The 20,617-nt window shown below is 38.0% G+C and overlaps 1 protein-coding gene across 2 annotated transcripts in view; it reads left to right on the top strand.

Annotated features, from left to right (window-relative positions):
* GRM7 (glutamate metabotropic receptor 7) overlaps positions 1-20,617 on the top strand; it is a gene marked incomplete at both ends in the record, with an annotated part of 782,439 nt that overhangs the window by 400,020 nt on the left and 361,802 nt on the right. For both annotated transcript variants that reach the window (XM_079794370.1, XM_079794369.1), the window contains one exon: positions 1,743-1,897. In XM_079794370.1, the coding sequence (XP_079650496.1) occupies positions 1,743-1,897 (155 nt within the window). The remainder of the gene's footprint in view (positions 1-1,742; positions 1,898-20,617) is intronic.

Genomic DNA, 20,617 nt, shown 5'->3' with positions numbered 1-20,617 from the left:
TTGGAATTCTGGATTATAAAATAATTTTCCTAAGAATGGGGGAGACATTGCTCCATCATTCATTATTTTTTTTCCTCTGCTGCTGCTTATTTCTCTGCATGTGTCCTGATTTTTCACTTAGAAGCATTTAGGATATTCTCATTTTCAGAAATCTTAAATTTTGTGGCATGCTTGATTTTTTCTTAATATTATGCTGGGTGAGCCTTTTTAATATGGGAACTTTCAATTTCTTGGATTTTTCTTCATTAAAATATTATTAAAACATTTCACTTTCATTTCTCTGCACATTGTTCTGGAAATGGCATTAGTTGGATGTATGTCTTCTTGGATTCATTATTTGAAACACTTTTTCTGTGTATGTTCTACCCTTTTATTATGGTTTTGCTTCCTGGAGAATTTTCTTTAGAATTTTTTTTTATCTTCTAACATAATTTTAATTTTACATTTTAATAATTAACATATTTTTGTTGGTTTCTATCTTGCTCTTGATTACAGATATGATAATTCTCATTTAAATGTGTTTGTTTTTTTGTTCTTTTTCATATATTTTTCCCCTGGGTGTTCAGATTTTTTCAGAAAAGCAATTTTCTTCCTGGAATAACACACATGGTTGGCTTTCAGAATTATGTAAATTTAGTAGAGGGCCTTACCATTTCAATACTTAATGGTACCCTTAACTTCTTCCTCCCAATTTCGCCACCCCCAACCTCATGTTTAACTCATCATCGCTCGCCCACAACCTTCTGCTGTTTGGCTGTTCACAATTTTCCATATCCTGCATGGGAGAAGGAGAGGAAAATCTGGGTGTTCTTTTTTGCCATTCTATGCACAATCTTTCAACTAAGACAACTGAATTTGGCCATGCACCTCTGTGGTACTTGGTACATCCAAGTCCTGAGAGGTAAATAAACAATTTCTCCGGTGGTATTACCTACCAATACCATTTTAGTTGTAGCTTTCTCTGTTCTACTAATGTAGTTACCTCTTACCCATGCTCTGTTCTTCCAAAAATATTATTGTAATAACTTCTCCCTGAATAACTAAGCTTCCCTTTTGTTAATTTATTTTATTTTTAATTAAACTGGCTCTTTTACAGTGACAAGCATATGTTTATATCATAAGTAACAAGGAAGTTAAAGTATACAAGTAAATGATATAAATTATGATTGGTATTCAAACATCTTGTTGCCATTGTTACATATATGCAATTTTTACTTATGAATATTGGTTGTACGTTGTTCAAGCTTAACTTGTAGTTTTAATCAATAATTTAAGACCTTTCATTAAGAAACACATTGCTTTCAGAAATGACATTACCACTAGCAGAGAATGAGTGTGCTCATTTCTCCAGCCCATGCCAAACTCATGTCACAAAATAAACAAATATTTCAAATATTTGGCCAATCCAAGAAATGAATTTGATATCTTATTCTATTTCACATGTTCCTCCTTTCTAATGTATGTGAACAACCAGTTTATTGGTTATTTATAGTTCTCCTTTTTATCTGTTGACTTTTAATACTCTTTGTCTATTTTCTTCAAGACACTTTGATGGTTTTTCTTAATGGTTTGGAAAGTCTTTTTATATATTAAAGCTGTAAATCCTTTCACTTACATTTTGGGCATCAGTTATTTACTCTTTGTGAAATGGTAGCTTCCTTTCCTTCTGCTTGATCCCTAATTTGCATATGTTCAATAGCTGTTCTTTATCCTAATATACTTTTTCTCATTCCTTTCTGCAGGCAGATCCTTGCAGCAGCCAAAAGAGCTGACCAAGTGGGCCATTTTCTTTGGGTGGGCTCAGACAGCTGGGGATCCAAAATAAACCCACTGTACCAACACGAAGACATCGCAGAAGGAGCCATCACCATTCAGCCCAAGAGAGCAACCGTGGAAGGTAGGGGTTATGTCAGTCTATGAAATGCCAGACTGTGGTTGGTGCCATGTAGGGTGTTTAAAGCTTATGTCTCTTTGAGAGTTTGGCATTTCTACAATTTATGTTCTCCTTCCATTTGAAAAGAAAATTTATTTCTAAAAGAAGACACTACAAAGAAAAGGAACTCTCCGCTGGTATCCTGCTTTGTGTTTCTTTTCTGATGGGCCAGGTCTCCAAAGATTCCTTAAAACATGCTTTGCACATTAAAAAGAACTCTTACCTTCTCACTCAAAAGAGATCAAATATTTGCATTTCTTTCTACTTTGTCTCCATTCCAATCGAATTAATTATTCTCCCCAGAAGACAGCATGGTCTGTGTAGGCCTTTTAAAAACAGGCTGGGTTGTGGTTCTGTCACTCTGGCCTTCTGTGTTATCTGGGGAGATAAGGATCCCACGTGTGCACTGGGAAGCTCTGAGCTAATTTCATCTCCCGATACATGTCTGGAGAAGATTGCCTGTCTTACACCCCAGACCAACATTTGCAGATGGGCATAAGAATGTAAGACATTTTAAACTATCTCCACTTCCTTTCACTCCAAAAACGTGAGTATCAGTGGGGTGCTTTGTTCTTTGCTGAACTGGTAAAACAAGATGAGGACAAAATCCTTACCCTCAAAGCTTACAGACCTGAAGGAAGAGATCAGAAAATAGCCATTGACTGTGAAATATCCTAACACAGTACAAAATAGAGGCCCCAGGGCACAAAGGTGGTACCCTGGAAGTTTCTCTAGGGCCGTGATGCTGTGGTTGGGGAAGACTCCCAAGAGAAGGGGAAACATAAGGGGACTTAGAACTCATCAGGCAGATAATGAGAAGAAGCCCCGGGAGAAGTTTCCACCCCAGGAGATGGGAACAGAGGAGTGAAGAAGCAGGGCACACTGTGGTAATTGCAAATACTTCACTCTGCAGCGTAGTCCTCAAATTCTCCCAACTCTTTAAAAATTTCCCCTTTGCAGGCCATTGGGAAAACTCTTCCCTCTTCTAGAGTACCAGGTAATACACTGTTTGGCTAACTGACTCCTTTCTATCCTGTGGGTGTCAGCTCAGACATTAATATTCCATGCAAGCGAGCTGTGACCATTCCACCCAGCCAAGTCTATTGCTTCTACAGCATGACACATATCCCCTACCATTGTAGAGCCTCTATACTTGTCTCTATGTGGAAATGTATCTATTATGCACTATGGTACCCTCAGCCTCTAGATCTTGGACTGGATATGGCAGGTGCTCAAACAGCTTTTTAATTATTTGTGTGCCTGGGTAAGATGGAGGAATCACAGACCACCTAAGAAACTGGCACAAACATGGCTGAAGAGTGGGCCAGAGTTGTATTGTGAATGGTCTTGGAAACTACACTGTGAAATTTGTACTATTTTTTTTTTTCTGAAAGTCTGAACAGCATCTGTGGATATAAGTAGGATGTGATCAGAGGGTGTTACAAGGCTCACTCGGGTGACTCTGTGGAGGAATGACATGTCAGAGTTGGGTAAGAATCTAAGCAAAGCAATAGATTAAAGTGCCTCTACTGAGTTCCTCTCTTCCTCAGCTGTAGATGCCACACAGACATGAATGCACACACTCCATGATTACTGGCCCCAGCTTCAAATATTTTAGGAAATTAGTAACTCAAGTTCTATACATTTTTGAAAGAAAATACATTTTTCCATGTATACTTAGGGATACACAAAGTTATTCAGTCAGATACAAAACTGCATCATGAATCTGCCCCCCCCCCCAAAAAAATGTGGTCCCAATCATTGATATGGGAGAGAAATGTTATCAATAAAAATATCAGAATGTATTGAAGCAGCGAATCTTCATGCAAAACTTTCCACACCTACCCAGATAAAATAATGATGATTTTCACCTGGCTATTTATATATGCCATGACTTCTACCTACCCATATTTTCTTCTGTATTGCTACAAAGATTTGTTCACTGACACAGAAGATGGAATATCTAGATGGTGACTATGCATTCACAGTGTCACACTCCTAAGGAAGTGAAAAAAATGCACTCAATTACACAAAGATTTTTGAACAAAGCTAGGGAATATATCAAACAAAACTGTGAGTGGAGTACACTGTATATGGGCAAGTAAGCGTTTCTCTCTTGTCTATTTTTTCCTTATTTGTTTCCCTTTTTTGTGGATGTTTCATATTGAATTCTAATGGGGTGGAACATCACCCAAATGCTCATAATATTGCTACATCCCTTTATCTTCGTGTTATGTAATGCTGGATTGTCAAATGTGGCTAGAAAAAATAAGCCAATCAATAATCAACATTTGTTCTCTTTCGATCCATATTTTGAACATGTTCTGCAAACATGTGATTTTTTGACCGGTCGTTTCCATATCTGCATGAATAATTAACGATAAATTGCCTAAGGCCAAAGTACTAGCAACTATATTGCCTTTGTGAGAGCAGTGTTCATCTTCCTTTATCTCCTATCTGTTTTTGTTCTTCATTTAGAGGAAAAAAGGGCCTTCGTGTTTGCTAGCCAAGGGTGTCGTTTATTCCCCTTTCAATTTAACGAGGATGGGAACTGTGCCCAGAAAGGTCAGCTGTGGCTCTGCTGGCTGCCGGCGCTCAGGGATCTCAGAATGTCTCCAGAACTTGGCAGGTCTCCTCCAGCTCCTAAGCCAAAACAATTCTGTCATTTTTAGTGTCTCTGCATTGTCTGATGAGCCAAGAGATCACTGGCATATTCCTCTCTTCTGTGCCCCATTAACTAGGACTCTCCGTTATCCTCTCCAGCCCCTAGCAAGTCCACAGAGCCAAACATGCCCAAGTTGCCATTAACTCTTTGTCCTCCAAAGCACTCAGCTTCTCTGAGAGTACTGTCTTAGGCATCTTCTAATGACAGCCAGAAAGGATGACAGGCCAGCATCTTTTCATCCGTGCTGTAATCACTAACATTAGGGAGTTAGGATCTTGAAGGGCAAGTTTTCAAAGCGGACCATGATGGCTCTGTCGATTGGTGATGATTTTTAAATGGGTCCCTGGAACAGCTTAGTTCCTGAACTAAGCCTGGGATATTTATGTGGGCAAAGAAAAAAATGCTCTGGACCTGGCATACAAAGATTGGTTAGTTCATGCTTTTTAACTCAAGATTGACATGAATGCTTTCTTCATTTTGTCCTAAAACCAGCAAGATTAAAGCTATGAAGAACTGAGCCAAAACATTTCTGGCTGCAATGTAGATATGTCCTACTTTAGCCTTCTGTGATTACCTGGGATGTTCCTCACGTGTCTTAAGGTTTTGTTAGATGAATGGAAGAAAAACGCCAAGAAATGAACAATTGCCTTGAACCATAATACTGTTGCTAAGCAATGCATATGCCTTTTAGACCTGCCGCCTTGTTTAATGAGAGAGCTATTAGAATATTGCTTATTCACTGTCATGACAGTTTCAGTTATTGGGTCTTTCATAAATGCTTCTAAGCTCTATCTGGGTATTGGGCATGGATTTAAACAGTGAGATGTAGCAGATGGCAATCTAGACCCACTTCTTGCCTTCATGAAGTTGTTGTCTTAATGTGGAAGTGGCAGGTGATAAAAAAAAAGAATATAAATAAGATAATTACTCTGAGGTACATTCCCTTAAAGACCAGCTTGTGAGTTATAGACATGCCCAGGAAGAGGAAGAGGGGCCAGGCAGCCAGGATGCACTGTGGGTCCAGAGAAGATCGGGAGGGTGGGATGCAGGCCACTAGCTCAGCCTGTGCAGCCGGGTCTGGGTTCCCGGCACATACTCCTATCAGATCCTTCACTACCTGAGTCTACCAAGCTTTCCCATTTTCCTTTTCCTTATTGACCTGGAAAATAAAAATTTTCTTCAAGATACATAAAATAGTTAATCTTTTCAAAAGACTTTCTGCTTTTCCCAGTGTTCGTTTACTCTGCTAAAGCAGGCTAATTGCTCCCTCAGTCCAAAATGTGCTACATGCCCCATTTACAGCAAACGCCGATCATACTCACGTGCGCACGTGGCACTCACAGCTGGATTCTGAACCTTGAGGGCAGTGCCTGCAGCCTGTGGGTTCCCTCTGATTTTCCATCTTTGATCGCACAGCCTTGGCTTTCACTAGAGCAGTGGTTCTCAACCTTTTTAATGCCGCGACCCTTTAATACAGTTCCTCATGTTGTGGTGACCCCCAACCATAAAATTATTTTCGTTGCTACTTCATAACTGTAATTTTGCTACTGTTAATGAACCATAATGTAAATATCTGTGTTTTCCGATGGTCTTAGGTGACCCTGCTAGCGGTTCTCAACCTGTGGGTCGGGACCCACAGGTTGAGAACTGCTGCTGTAGAGCCTAAGACCATCGGAAAATACAGATATTTACATTATGGTTCATTAACAGTAGCAAAATTACAGTTATGAAGTAGCAACGAAAATAATTTTATGGTTGGGGGTCACCACAACATGAGGAACTGTATTAAAGGGTTGCGGCATTAAAAAGGTTGAGAACCACTGCTCTAGAGGATCTAGCACGGAGTAAGTTTTTGAAAAGAGACATTTATCTTTTCTGTCTATTATATCTGAATGCATTATAATACCTGAACATGGAAAGGACTGCATGTTTGTGTGAATTTGAAGTTTTCTCATGATGAGGAAATATTTATCCATAATGGTTTGTCTCTTTGACGTTTTGTTCTAAGACATTTAGTAGAAAGATGCACTTGACACTCCAATTCAGGATCTCTCCTGAAATTGCAGATGTGGGTTTGTACACGTTTTCTTCTGCTCTCGACTTTCATTGCCGTTTTCGAGGGACTTCCTGTACAGGCCTGGCACAATGGCTCAATTAGGTGACTTGTTGAAATGTTATAAACATACAAAGCAGAAAGTGCGGATAAGGCTGCCTGTTTGTCTTAGGCATGCCACTGTACTGTGTCTATGAATAGAATGGACTGAAGAAGGGAGGGTGGGCAGATCAGAGGCGTGAGAATATCTGTGTGAAGAATTATAGCATCTTATCTTTAATCTTGTGATTTAAACTTGCGATTATGGGCCTTGAGCAATAAAGTGGTAAGAAGTATAAAGAGAAATCTACAAGCTAAACATCTAAGGAGATCTGAGAACAATTAAGTTGGAGTTGCTTTCTATCTATACAGTCCCAGATTTTGAGCCACGTGGTCTCTTATTTCATAGGATAGATGCTATGATTTCACTTAACTGGCCACCAATCATTTTCTAACCAGCAAAGATATAAACCAACAAGAAAATATCTGTTCTGTTTGCAGGATACTGTCTGATGCCCCAGTACATTAAGCACTCACAGGTAATAGCATGATCTCTAGAACATCCAACCTACTTGAATTTTTGGCTACCAAGAATTTGCTATTTTTAATTCTAATCTCTTTATTCTAGTGATATGTACATATACCCATAATTACTTAATGCAATTAAAATTTATATAAGCCAATGAAACAAGTGGAAAGAGAAAGAGAGAGAGATGCTATTCCAAAAAATAGCAATTTGAATACTTCAACAATACTTAGTAAAAGTTAGTCACTATTAGTTGTGGGCAAGACAACAGCAAATTTGGAGGGAAATAATAAATATTATGAAAATATTGTACTTAGATTACTGTGCAACTACCTTAAGTTTTCATTTCACTTTAAATACCACAAGAGTGAATTTTATTATAGTTGATTTCTTTTCCACAATCATGACAGGGAGGCCAAACAGGTGATGCATTAATCATGAGAAATACCTTGATCCCGCATCAGAAGATTGGCGAGTAATTGAATGTATGTTTGTATTTTGAATTAAAACATTTAATGAAGTTATGTATTTTTAATGATTCATTGCTAAGATAGACATTTTTTATTAAATGATAATTTTTTAATTATAAGGTTTCCAATGTACTTTCATGTGGGCTTTCCTTTCTAGGACTTAATTTTCTTTTCTGTAATGAAAGATTTCAACTAGATTACCCCTAAGGTCCCTCCTAGGAGGAACATTCTAAGGCTGATTATCTATCATTTCTGCCTACCCAGCACCCATTCCCTCTTCTTGTTATAGCCTCACATCTTCACCTTGGGATCTCCACACTCTACTGTCAGCCCATGTGGTTCAGATGGGACTCATTCAAATCTGTGGCTCTGGGAGCAGGCACAGAGCTCCTCTTGTATTACGCCCCTGGCCACCATAAAGATTGTTTTGGAGCAAGCCTATGACCCATGTCAGACTATGGTGAAGTTTTACTAAAACTTTTGAGAAAGAGGTGTCTCCTCTCTTCTCTTCTCTTCTCTTCTCTTCTCTTCTCTTCTCTTCTCTTCTCTTCTCTTCTCTTCTCTTCTCTTCTCTTCTCTTCTCTTCTCTCTCTGTTACTATGTTGCAATGGTATTAACTCCAAGCTTGCACCCACCTGCATGAATACATCAAAGACCTGAATGCTGGAGAGAAAGGCATCAAATCCAAAGGCATCACTGAGGCCCCTGGACCATAAGGCTGGATCTGGACTTCTCCTCTTTATAAACTAACAGACTCCTGTTGTTTGTATAAGGTCCTTCAGAGTGAGTTTCTATCCCATGCATCTCAACTGACTTAACAAATATGGCCCACTATTGGACAGCCTTATTCTTAGCATTTTGTTCTTCCCTTTAACCTTCTGAGTTACATCCTTCCCAAGTGCTATTTACCTCACAAAGATGTTCCCCTCTTCCTTTTCCTCCCTTCTGTGTCCCTCTCTCATGAAAACTATACATTCCCCAAACCCCACCATACTCCTCATCTACCCTATATACGTTCCTCCCCTCATCACCTCAGCCTTGTTCCTGATCTCACCCTCTCAGGCATACCATGTCCATTCTGCTTATGGAGCGTTTTCATCTCTATTAGGGGAACACTAACTAGAATCTACATTATGCATTTAAATATAGCTGGGCAATGCTAATGAACAGTCCCATCACCCGCCATAAAGCTAATTGTTTGAGGATTGAGCAGACCCTTGAGAGAGAATTTCTAAAGGAAGAATGACAAAATGATCTTGACCCAGTCAGAATGTCTTCATTGTCAGAAGGAAGACACAAACTTCCTTCTTCCCAGGCCAATGCCCACTGAATTTACACATGAATTCCACAGGCGACACAGACTATTCACAAAAGTAGATCTCAGTCCGCATAGACTGAGCTATACTGTGGTAGCAAATAAGCTCTCAACAAACCACTATTGCTCCCCCACGTAACGTCGGCTGTGGCTCCAGGAGTCATTCCCGGGCAGTGGGCCTCCATGGATGTGCTCAGCCTTCTAGGCTGTTTCCATGTTATATCACCTCAGTATCGGGACGTTCTGTACAACATTGCCCAAAAGGAAGAGAGTGGCGTACCCATACACAATTCTTAAATGCTTTTATCTGGAAGGGATGCATATCATTTCTCTTCTCACTTCACTGGCCAAGGCTAATCAAAGCAAGATTTCTCTGTCAGGGCACTTGTGCCTGGAAATGAAGCTGATCTGAATACTGGTGAACCCAGTTCATGTCCACCTCAAGCTCCGGTTGCCTAAACACTTGGTCAGCTCTGAGGACACTAACAACAATGCTTTAGAACTTGCTAACAGCTCAACATATGAAGAGAGTGGCATTCTCCCCTCCTTTGCCCCAGACCTCTGGACGGCTTTGAAACCAAGAGCAGAGCCCAGGCAATAATGCAGAGCAGGGGAGTCCAGTTTCAGTAGAAAACATGGTGCTCGGCAGAGCCCTGGCCATGCCACTGTGCCCAGAAAATGCCCAGAGGAATATAGCAATGCCTAGAAACAGGAAGCAATGCAGTAGGCTTGCTCCTGAGAACATGGGTGACACCCTTACGGAGACATTCGCATGAGCCACATGGAAAGTGTCTGTGGGGCTTGGCGGGATATCTTTATTCCTGCAGGCTGAGAAGCGAGGAGCCAACCCAGCTACTTCCATGAAAATGCAAACTGGTCACTTGTGACCGACACTCCTAATTGGTCACCAAAGCAGCCGCTCTCTTCCCCTTCTTGGCCAGCAGAAGCCACCACCTGTGAAGGCATAAAATGCCAAATGCTCAGCTAGCCCAACTTCCCTGACTTCATCCGGACCGCTAGGGCCCTTCAGGACAGTTTCTGAAGGAGCTTCTTGGAAGTATTTTTCTTCTTAAAATATATTTTATTGATTTTTTACAGAGAGGAAGGGAGAGGGATAGAGAGTTAGAACCATCAATGAGAGAGAAACATCGATCAGCTGCTTCCGGCACAACCCCTACTGGGGATGTGCCCGTAACCAAGATACATGCTCTTGACCAGAATCGAACCTGGGACCCTTCAGTCCACAGGCCGACGCTCTATCCACTGAGCCAAACCGGTTAGGGCTGGAAGTATTTTTCTTGCTTAAAAAAAAAAAAAAAGGAATATTACTGGAGCAATGATATAACCTTTTGTCGAATCCAGGACCCTTTAGAAGTAAACGAGGGCATGAATTGTGGTTGTCCCAGGCAAACCAGGGCACGTGGTCACCCTTGCCACCAGGAGGAAAACACCTGTCTTCCTTTCGTATTTTTGTCATGTTTTATCGGGAGGACAGAACTCTCAGAGCGGCTACAGTCTTCTTAAAGATGAGGGAGGGGATGCCAACAACAGCGGAGAGCAGAGAAGAAAGGTGGAGGGAGCCCGAGCCCGTAATGATTGGCTTACAGTGTTGAATGGATCCTTGAATCATCTACCTCAGGAATTCTCTTACGTGAGAAAAATTGCTCTTTATCTTTTGTTTCTAAATATGGAACGCTTCACGAATTTGCATGTCATCCTTGCGCAGGGGCCATGCTAATCTTCTCTGTATCGTTTCAATTTTAGTATGTGTGCTGCCGAAGCAAGCGCTGCTCTTTATCTTTAAGCCACTTTTCAGTTAGATATTTTGTTAGATGCCCCCTAAGGTGTCCTGACGGGCACATCTGCCTTGGCCACTTCTGGTATTCAGCACTTGAGTAATGCCTGTAAAATAATAGGGTCTCAAAAAATATTTGTTGAATAAATGGATTTTACAAAATAGTGCTCTTTTTTTTTAAAGACTTTATTTTTTAGAGCAGCTTTAGGTTTACAATAAAATTGAGAGGGAGGTTCAGAGATTCCCCACATGCTCCCTGTTCCCACATACACATACACATGCATAGCGTCTCCTATTATCAGCATCACTCACGTGTGTGTGTGTGTGTGTGTGTGTGTGTGTGTTTCACAATCCTACATTGACTCATACTAAGCACCCAAAGTTCATAGTTTACCTTAGGTAGGAATACATGCTTTGGGTTTGGACAAATGTACATATTAATCATTGAAAAGATCAGACAGAGTATTTTCACTGCCCTAAAAGTCCTCTCTGTTCTGCCTATATTCTTCTCCACCACTGCCCTCCTGCCGTAACTACCCCCAGCCCAGCAACCAAAAAACTTTTTACAGTTTCCATAGTTTTGCTTTTTCCAGAATGTCATATCATTAGAATTATGCAGTATGCAGTCCTGTCAGGTTGGCTTCTTTCACTTAGTAATATGCATTTCTGTTTCCTGCATGCCAGGATGTAGCACAGTTTACTGATTCATTCACTACAGAAGAACATCTTGGTTGCTTACAAGTTTTGACAATTACTAATAAAGCAGCTATAAATACGAGTGTGCAGTGTGTTGTATGGACATAGGTTTCAATCGCTTTGGGTAAATCCCACGAAACACCATTATTGGATCTTGTGATAAGACTATGTTTAGTTGTGTAAGAAACTGTCAAACTGTCTCCCTAAGTGGCTGTACCGTTTTATTTCCTCCAGCAATGAATGAGACTTCTGGTTGCTCTGCACACTCACCAACATTTGGTGTGGTCATTGTTCTAGATTTTTGCTCTTCTAATAGTTCTAATGTCTCATTGTCATTTTAATTTGAATTTCCCTGTTTACGTATGATGTGAAAATCTTTTCAAGTGCTTATTTACTATCTGTATGTATTATTGGATGAAGTGACTGTTAAGATCTTTGGCCCATTTTATGAATCAGGATGTCTGTTTTTTTGTTGTTGTTCTAAGACTTCTTTGTATATTTTGGGTAACAGTCATTTATCAGACGTGTCTTTTGCAAACATTTTCCCATAGTCTGTGTCTCATCTGCTAATTCTCTTGATATTTTCTTTCACATATCAGAACTATTTAATTGCAATGAACTCAAGCTTACCAAATATTTATGTCATGGATTGTACCTTTGGTGTTCTATCTAAAAAGGCATCATTTTACCAATGTCATCTGGATTTCCACTGATGCTATCTTCTAGGAGTTGTATAGATTGTGTTTACATTTAGGTTTATGGTCTATTTGAGTTCATTTTTGTGAAGCGTGTAAGGTCTATGTCTAGATTCATTTTTTTTTTTAACGTGTGGATGTCCAGTTATTCCAGCATCATTTGTTGAAGAGATCGTCTTTGCTCTGTTGTATTGCCTTTACTTCTTTGTCAAAGATCAGTTGACTATATTAATGGGGGTCTGTTTCTGTTCCATTGATTTATTTGTTTATTATTTCTCAGATATTGCATTGTCTTGATTACTATAGTTTTATAGTAATTCTTTTTTTGTGTGTGGTCATATCTGTTTTATTATTTATTTATGTTTTGCTCAATCCCTCCACATAACCCCAGGAACCCCCTAAACTCCCTTCCACAACTGTCATCCTGTTCTCTTCTATGAGTCTGTCTCTGTTTTGCTTGTTAGTTCATTGTGTTCATTAGATTCCACATATGAGTAAAATCATATGGTGCTTGTCTTTCTGTGACTGGCTTACTTCACTGTGCTCTCTAGGTTCATCCATGCTGTCCCAAAGGGTAGGATTTCCTTCCTTTTATGGCCAAGTGGTATTTCATTGTGTAAATGTACCACAGATTTTTTAGGCATTCATCTACTGATGGACACTTGGGCTGTTTCCAAATCTTGACTATTGTGTATGATGCTGCAATGAGCATAGGGGTAAATATATTATTTCTTAAAATTAGTGTTTCAGCTTTCTTCAGATAAATTCCCAGAAGTGGAATTGCTGGGTCCTAAGGTAGTTCCATTTTTAATTGTAGAAAACAGTGTAGAGTTTTATAGTAATTCTTAACGTTAGGTAGCATCAGTCCTCCAACTTGTATTTCTCCTTCAATATTGTATTGGCTCTTCTGAGTTTTTTTGCTTCTCTGTATAAACCTTAGAATAAGTTTGTTAATATCTATAAAATAACTTGTGGGAATTTTGTTTGGGGTTACATTGTATCTTTAGATCAAGTTAGAGAAAACTGACATCTTGACAATATTGAATCTTCCTATTCATGATTATTGGCTATCTCTCCATTTACTTAGTTCTTCTTTGATTTCATTCATCAACATTTTGTAGTTTTCTTTAAATAGATATTATACATATTTTGTTAGATACATACCTAAGTATTTCATTTTTGGGGTGCTAATACATGTTATTGTGTTTTTAATTTCAAATTCCACTTGTTCATTATTGTTATATAGGAAAGCAATTGACTTCTGGATACTAACTTTGTACCCTACAACTTTGTTATGATTGCTTATTAGTTACAGGGGTTTCTGCATTTTGTTTTGTTTTGATTTTTGGTTGATTTGTTTTTGTATTTTCTGCATAGATGATCATGCCATCTGAGGACAGGACTGTTTGCTGTTTTTCCCCCAACCTATATAACTTGTACTTACTTTTTGTTGTTGTTGTTGTTGTTGCCTTACTGCAGTAGCAAGGACTTTTACTTTAATGCTGAAAAGGAGTGGTGAGAGGAAACATCCTAAGGGAAAGCTTTGAGTTTCTCACCATTAAGTAGAATGTTAGCTGTAGGGTTTTCTTGTAGATATATGCTTTTTAAAAAACAAATGTAGACTATTGGGTAAGTCAGATTACCATAGAATGAAAATTCAGATAGCCTCAAGAAAGATGTTTACTTTCACTCTATATGCCTGTATTTATCACCACAGGTGATATTTTGTTAAAATTTTATTAAAACTTAAGCTATTTCATAATCCTTTTTTATAGGAATTATAAATTATATAAAATACTCAAGTAAAGATTATCTTTGAAGGAAAAAATATAAGCTAGAGAATGCTCTTACAATTGTAAAGTCAGTATAGCTTGTGGTTCATTGATTGACAAAAAATTGAAAAGAGAGAGAGAGAGGGAGAGAGAGAGATAGGGAGAGATTTAATATTTTAAACAAATATGCTATCATGTTGAAATTTGAAATCTATAAATATTTATAACTTAATTTAAATTTTGATTGAAAAAGCAGAATGCCAAAGTGTCTTAAAACATTTTTCAGGCCTAGAAAAAATGACACCACTAGTATCATTTGGGGATTCCACTGAATTAGCATATCTTACACCATATAGATTCCTTCCTTAATATAAATCATGACATTTTTGTGAAGCGAGTAAGGTCTGTGTTTATGTATTCTTTGTCCACTGGAGAAGTGATTGGGTGTGCAATGTATGCTCAGAGTAACAGACTGTTCGTCCAACTATGTCACCAGCAACTTTTCTCCCTGAATCATCACATTCAGAAACTTCCACTTCATAAATACCCACTCTGAATTGTATTTGCTGTCATCACATCATCTTTTTTTTATATATATCATAGAATTATAGGTAATAGGTTGTTGAATGTGGAAGAGGCCACTTATTTTCATTCAGTTAACAAATGATGACAGTCTACTGTCTGCCAGGCACTGACTATGTGCTGATAACTAAAAAAGAAATATCCTTGCCCTCATAGAGATTATGTTCTAGCAGAGGGAAACAGATAATAATAAGCACAATAAATATGCAACTAATAAAGAATGTTAGCCAATGGTAAGTGGTATAAATTATCTCCTCATTGATATTCTCATTTTTTATTTGTTATTTTATAATTTTCTTTAGTACTTTGTCCATGGTTTCTGTTATCTCTTTGAACATATTTAAAGACAGTTTATTTAAAGTCTTTTACTAGTAAGTCCAATATCTGAGATTCCTAAGTGATGGGTTTGTCATTTTTTTAATGTGTTATAATATCTTATTTCTTTGTATGCTTTGTGATTTTTTGTTAAATAATTGGAAATTTACTTATTATAATGTGGTAACTCTGGAAATTAGATTCTCCTCCCTTCCCAGAGTTTGATGTTCTTGATTATTGAAGATTATAAGATTGGTTGTTGGTTTGTTTTGTGAATTATCCAAACTTGAAAAAACTTCCTTGTTATGTGTAGTCCCTGGAGTGCCTGCTCTGTTGACTTGTATTCAGCTAGTGTTTCACAGAGATTTCCTTGAACACCAGGAGTGAAAACAAAAAAAAATCCTGTCATGATAAATTAGTTTATTAGTGCTGCCATAAACTGGGTGGCTTAAACAATAGAAATGTATTGTTTCACAGTTCTGGAGACTAGTGTCCAAAGTCAAGGGATTGCCAGGGTTATTCCTTCTGAAGGTTATGAGAAAAAAATCTGTCCTATGCTTATATACCTTCTGATGATTTTCTGAAACTCTTTCCTATTCATTGGCTTGCCTTTATTGTTGCATGATGTTCTCTCTGTGTGTTCTTCCTGTATGTATCTCTGTCCCAATTTTCCCATTTTTACAAGGACACCAGTCATATTGGATTAGGGTCCATTCTAAAGACCTCATTTTAGCTAATTATATCTGTAACTAGAGGCCTGGTGCATGAATTCGTGCATGGGTGGGATCCAACCGGCCTGCTCCGATCAGGGCCGATTGGACTTGGCGGGGAGGGGACACAGGAGGTTGGCCAGCTGGCCCTGTTCCTGATCAGGATGAGGGGGGCCGAGGGCTGTTAGCTGGCCGGCCCCACCCCCTGGTCAAACTCCCAGTCGAGGGGACAATTTGCATATTAGCCTTTTATTATATAGGATGTCTCTATTTCCAAATAAGGTTACATTTGAGGTACTGGGCTTTAGGACCTAAACATATAAATTTTGATGAGGACTCATTTCAACACCTACCTCTCAATCTTTATGGTTTGACTCTGTTCTGGGATATTCCTTCAATCTTAACCAGGCTGTTTACAATTCTGCCTTAGCCTTCATTTCCTGTTTTGGCTGAGCCTAGAGATTAGCCAAAGATGAGAGCTTAAAGTCTTCTCGAGTCTTTTCTGAGCATCTATCTGCCCTGGTTCTACTTGTGGTTTTCTACATTCCCCAGTTCACCCAGGAACTTTTGAATGGCCTAATTTCTGGAATAAACTCTCTTTTCACATTCTCCTCCCAAGCTTTATACTGTCTATTGTATTTTTCAATGATAATATCTTGTTCAAAGTGACTGTGCATTTTTCATTACCTTATAATATTTATGAACAATTCTTACTTTTTTTTTCCATCTTGAATTAATTATAATTTAGGCAAACAAACATACAAACAAACAAAAAATATGGACAACTGTTTTGTTTTAGTCCTTCAGTAACCCCTAAAAAATTTGAATAAAGAAACATGATACTTTTCTAATAATGTCTACTTGGCCTGGTCCCCAGAATCAAGAACTCATTTCACTCGAGGAATGAGGCCGACATCTTCAGGCCTTCAAGATTGCCATTGAGGAAAATGACCAGTCCATAAGCCACTTTTCGATTCTTTCCAGCACATTAGCTATTTATTGACTTATCACAGGACAAAGGAAACATCTTGTATCTGTTTTCACCATTAGAGAATGTTGACTTGGTCCCGTGCCTGGATGAAGGCAGTTAAATCAAGACCAAGATTAAGGTTTCCCTTCTTTGCTAGCGCTGGGTCTTCCCAGGAGCACACCAACACAGCTGTGGGCCATGAAGAGCTGCACCAAGAAGAGTTAAAAAGTGCTGTTCTGGATTGGGTATATAGTAAACAATAAGACAGAGCACTTGAAACCATTAAATGCAGGGCTGACTATGAAAGCAAAGCAGTAGCGATAATTTAAAGGGCCATTAAGTTAGCCAAATGGCTGGCTGGAAGAAAGATCACTTATAAAAATTGGGAGGTTGAAAGGGCCTCTTTAATGTGCGTTAACAAAAAATAGATGCTTGATAATCTTTTCATATTTAGATAAGAGGGAGAAAAGCCCTCAAATTCAAAGATGGGTTTTTCAGGCTCAGTATGTTCATGATATTAGATGTGTGCTATTAGTATAATTGGGATTTTAAAGTTAAAATGACCTTCTTCTAACTTTAAGTATAAACATTTTTTTCCTTAGTCAATTGCAAATGAGGATGTTTGCACACGGTTCCCTAACAACTAAGTCTACTGTGCTATTTGTAATTTGACTTAGAAAATTACTTCCCTAACCTCTTAATGCTCTATCCTCCTTAATATTGCTAAGGGGGCCCACTACTTTTTCTTACAATTCACAATTCGGGCAAAAATAGTAGTTAGTCTTTTTGGATTTTAGCAAGTATTGCCACAAGTTATAGGGCATTTCCTACCTGTTTTGAGTTTTTGAAATCCCTTATTTAACCTATCTTCAACAAACTTTAGTTGAGTACAGCCCAAAAATTCTGATAGGTTCTAGGGACAAGAGATATGATACTTTCCTTGTATTAAAGGAATATATAGTGTATTTAGGGAATCAGATGCAAAATATCCGAGCTTCATATCAGAGGATGAATTGTGATAATAGAGATAAGTTCAAGGGCTTACAAAAACACCAATAGGCAGAGGGCATTAAGTGATAAAAACAGGTGACATGAAAGTTAATCCCTTAAAGCACAAATAGCAAGTGACTACTAAATAAGAGGTGGAGGGGCTCCATTTAGTAAGACAGCATTTACAAAGGGCAAATAGTATGTCTGTATGTTAGATCATAGAGAGTATGAAGGAGTTTGAATGAGTGGTGGAGAGACTGGCAAGAACCAAATCAAAAACAGCCCCTTGGGCCTGGCTGGCATGGCTCAGTGGTTGAGTGTTGACCTATGAACCAGGAGGTCCTGGTTTGATTCCAGTCAGGGCACATGCCCAGGTTGCAGCCTCGATTCCCAGTGTGAGGCATACAAGAGGCAGCTAATCAATGATTCTTTCTCATCACTGATATTTCTATCTCTCTCTCCCTCTCCCTTTCCCTCTGAAATCAATAAAAATATATTTTTTTAAAAACCCACAGCCCCCTGGACTGCTTTCTTGAGAATCTATAGCAAAAAGGACCAATCTTTATATTTGGTATGTCAGTTCAGGATTTGATATCAATGTAAAGCTGAGACTGATCTTTCTTAGTTATTTTATGGACACCAGAATTTATCCAAAGAGAGCCAGATCTTTCTTAGATATCTGATGGACACAAGAATTTAGCCTATGGTGAAGCAATGGAGTCTAGGACTGACTTGTTATTTTAAAGTATTTAGGTTCAGCCTGCCTGAAGCTTACTAGTACATTTTACACAAGTGCCAAGATTCCTTAACATGTCATGGCTAAGGAAATCACTGACCTACAGTACACCATTCTTGTTTTATCACTGTTCTTCTGGTGCATTTCCTGATTTAAAATAAATCAATTTCCTGATTTATTTTTATATACGATTGCCATGTTATTTAAAATGTAGATCTTAAATGCACCATTCAGTGACTGAGTAACCACCACACAAATCAAGACAATATTTTTATCATACCAGATAAATTCTAGTTCCGTTCTTTGTTATTAATCCTCCCATCCTCATAGAGATTAATGTTGTCTTCCTTTTCACTGCATATAAATAGATGATTATTTATCTCATAGTAGATCAATTTTGCTTGTTTGAACTTTATAGAATTATATATGTATACACGGAATCATACTGTGTGTGTATACGTGTGTGTGTGTGTGTATGTGTGTATATCTGATTTCTTGACTCATGTTTGGGGATTTGATCATTCCTGTTGCATATAACAGTAATTTTTTTTCTTTTTATTGCTATGTGATATTCCATTGTACAAATACAACACAATGTGTTCATCCATTGATGCAACATAAACGTTTATTTTACGGGGTTGTGCCAGTGTAATTTTTGATACTTCTGATTTCAAACTCAAAGAGTGTATTCAGACACAAATATCCCTGTTACCTTTTATTACTTTTTGAAGAACATATCTTACTGGGTAAATTCATGTGCTTGCACATTTTCCAGCTAATGTACCATTTTAACAAAGCATCCTATAGCTTTTTCCCAATGTCTTATGTCTTACTGTGATTGAGCCCCCTTGCTGAGCTTTCCATGTAGTCATAGAGTCACAGAGAAAAACAATTTGTGTGAGTGGAAGGGGAAGTCAGGGAATGCAGAGAGCTATGGCTGTATAACGCCGGCACTGTTAGGATTATTTGTGATCAAGCCAGAGTTGTCACACGCACATTACAGAGTTCATGAGGTTCTGAGATTAATGATGATACTAAAAGGTATTAAATTTGGATAAGATTTCTATTTGTATTCCTATCTGTAAACTCAATTGCCTCATGACCTGTGTGTATACATAGCAGTGTGTGTTAAGTAGGGAGTTCAATTATTCAGTAAATTTGATGAATACAGAAACCAACCTCTGACCATTCCCCAAAAAAGTAATTAATCACATAATTTTCTTCCTTAGGAAACATAATATTTCAGCTACTTATGATCTCTCTGCTATTTCTTTTTCTAGCGTTACACAACAAATCAGAGTGGAACAAACTTTCTCTTTTCCTGTTTTAGTACACAGTTTAACAGTCTATGTTCCTGGCAGTTTTGTGTGTTTTTTTTTATTAAATCAAATACCAGCTTGCCAAAAGCCAATCACTCTGACACTGGCATTTGGAGCACTAATTTATTCTAACCTCAGGGAATTGGCTTTTTAGGAATAAATTGAGCATTAAAATTTTCTCTCTGATGTTTTTAAAAGGTTTATGGAATTTCTTATATATAAGCCAAGTGAAGCACAGCATGTTGGCACTTATCCAGTACTTTTGGGTACCATGGGCTTCTGAAAAATGTCCTTGTCATGAATTGATTGTTTCAACTATCAACATCATTAATTCAGATGTTGGTGTCTTAGGCTATGGTTAGGTTCTATCTGGCCTCCATATGTCAATGTCAGTGTGACTGGCCTCTAGAAAAATAGTGTTTGATTCCAAGAACAACCCAAGAATATTAAAAGCATAGTCAACAGTGAAATCAAAACAGGATTCCCTTCAATTAGCTGGGTAAATGTTTTTTATTTTTTAAATGTGTATAAGGAGGTGTTTTTTGTTTTTTTTGTTTTGTTTTGTTTTTTTGTTTTGTCTTTTTTTTCCTGAATAGGGTGACCAGATAATCATTTGGAGCTATTATCATAATAATGAAAATGATGATGATGATGATGATGATGACAGGAATGACATTAATAATGAACTTCTGTTAAAGACTTGTAATATGCCAGGTACTATGAAATACAACCTTGAAAATAAGAACTCATTTTAAGCACATCTTATACATGAAAAAAAAATGGATGTTTGGATTAGATAACTTGCCCAAAGTTGCATAAGATAATATCTACTGAAACTGTGATTTTACCACAAAAGCTATCTGATTCCTAACATTTTTTTTTCTTAATTACTATTTTATACTCTATGTAGTAAAGCGAGGACTTACCAGTTGGTGTGTAAAACTGATCATTTTTTTAAAAATGGGAAAGTATTGAAAGGGTCATTTAGAGGTAGAATGTGCCCATTTTAATGGCATCAGTGTCTTAGAAAGAGTTC

Source organism: Cnephaeus nilssonii (assembly GCF_951640355.1).
Source record: "Cnephaeus nilssonii genome assembly, chromosome: 17".
Lineage (NCBI taxonomy): Eukaryota > Metazoa > Chordata > Mammalia > Chiroptera > Vespertilionidae > Cnephaeus > Cnephaeus nilssonii.
This window is presented reverse-complemented; position numbering and strand designations above follow the sequence as displayed.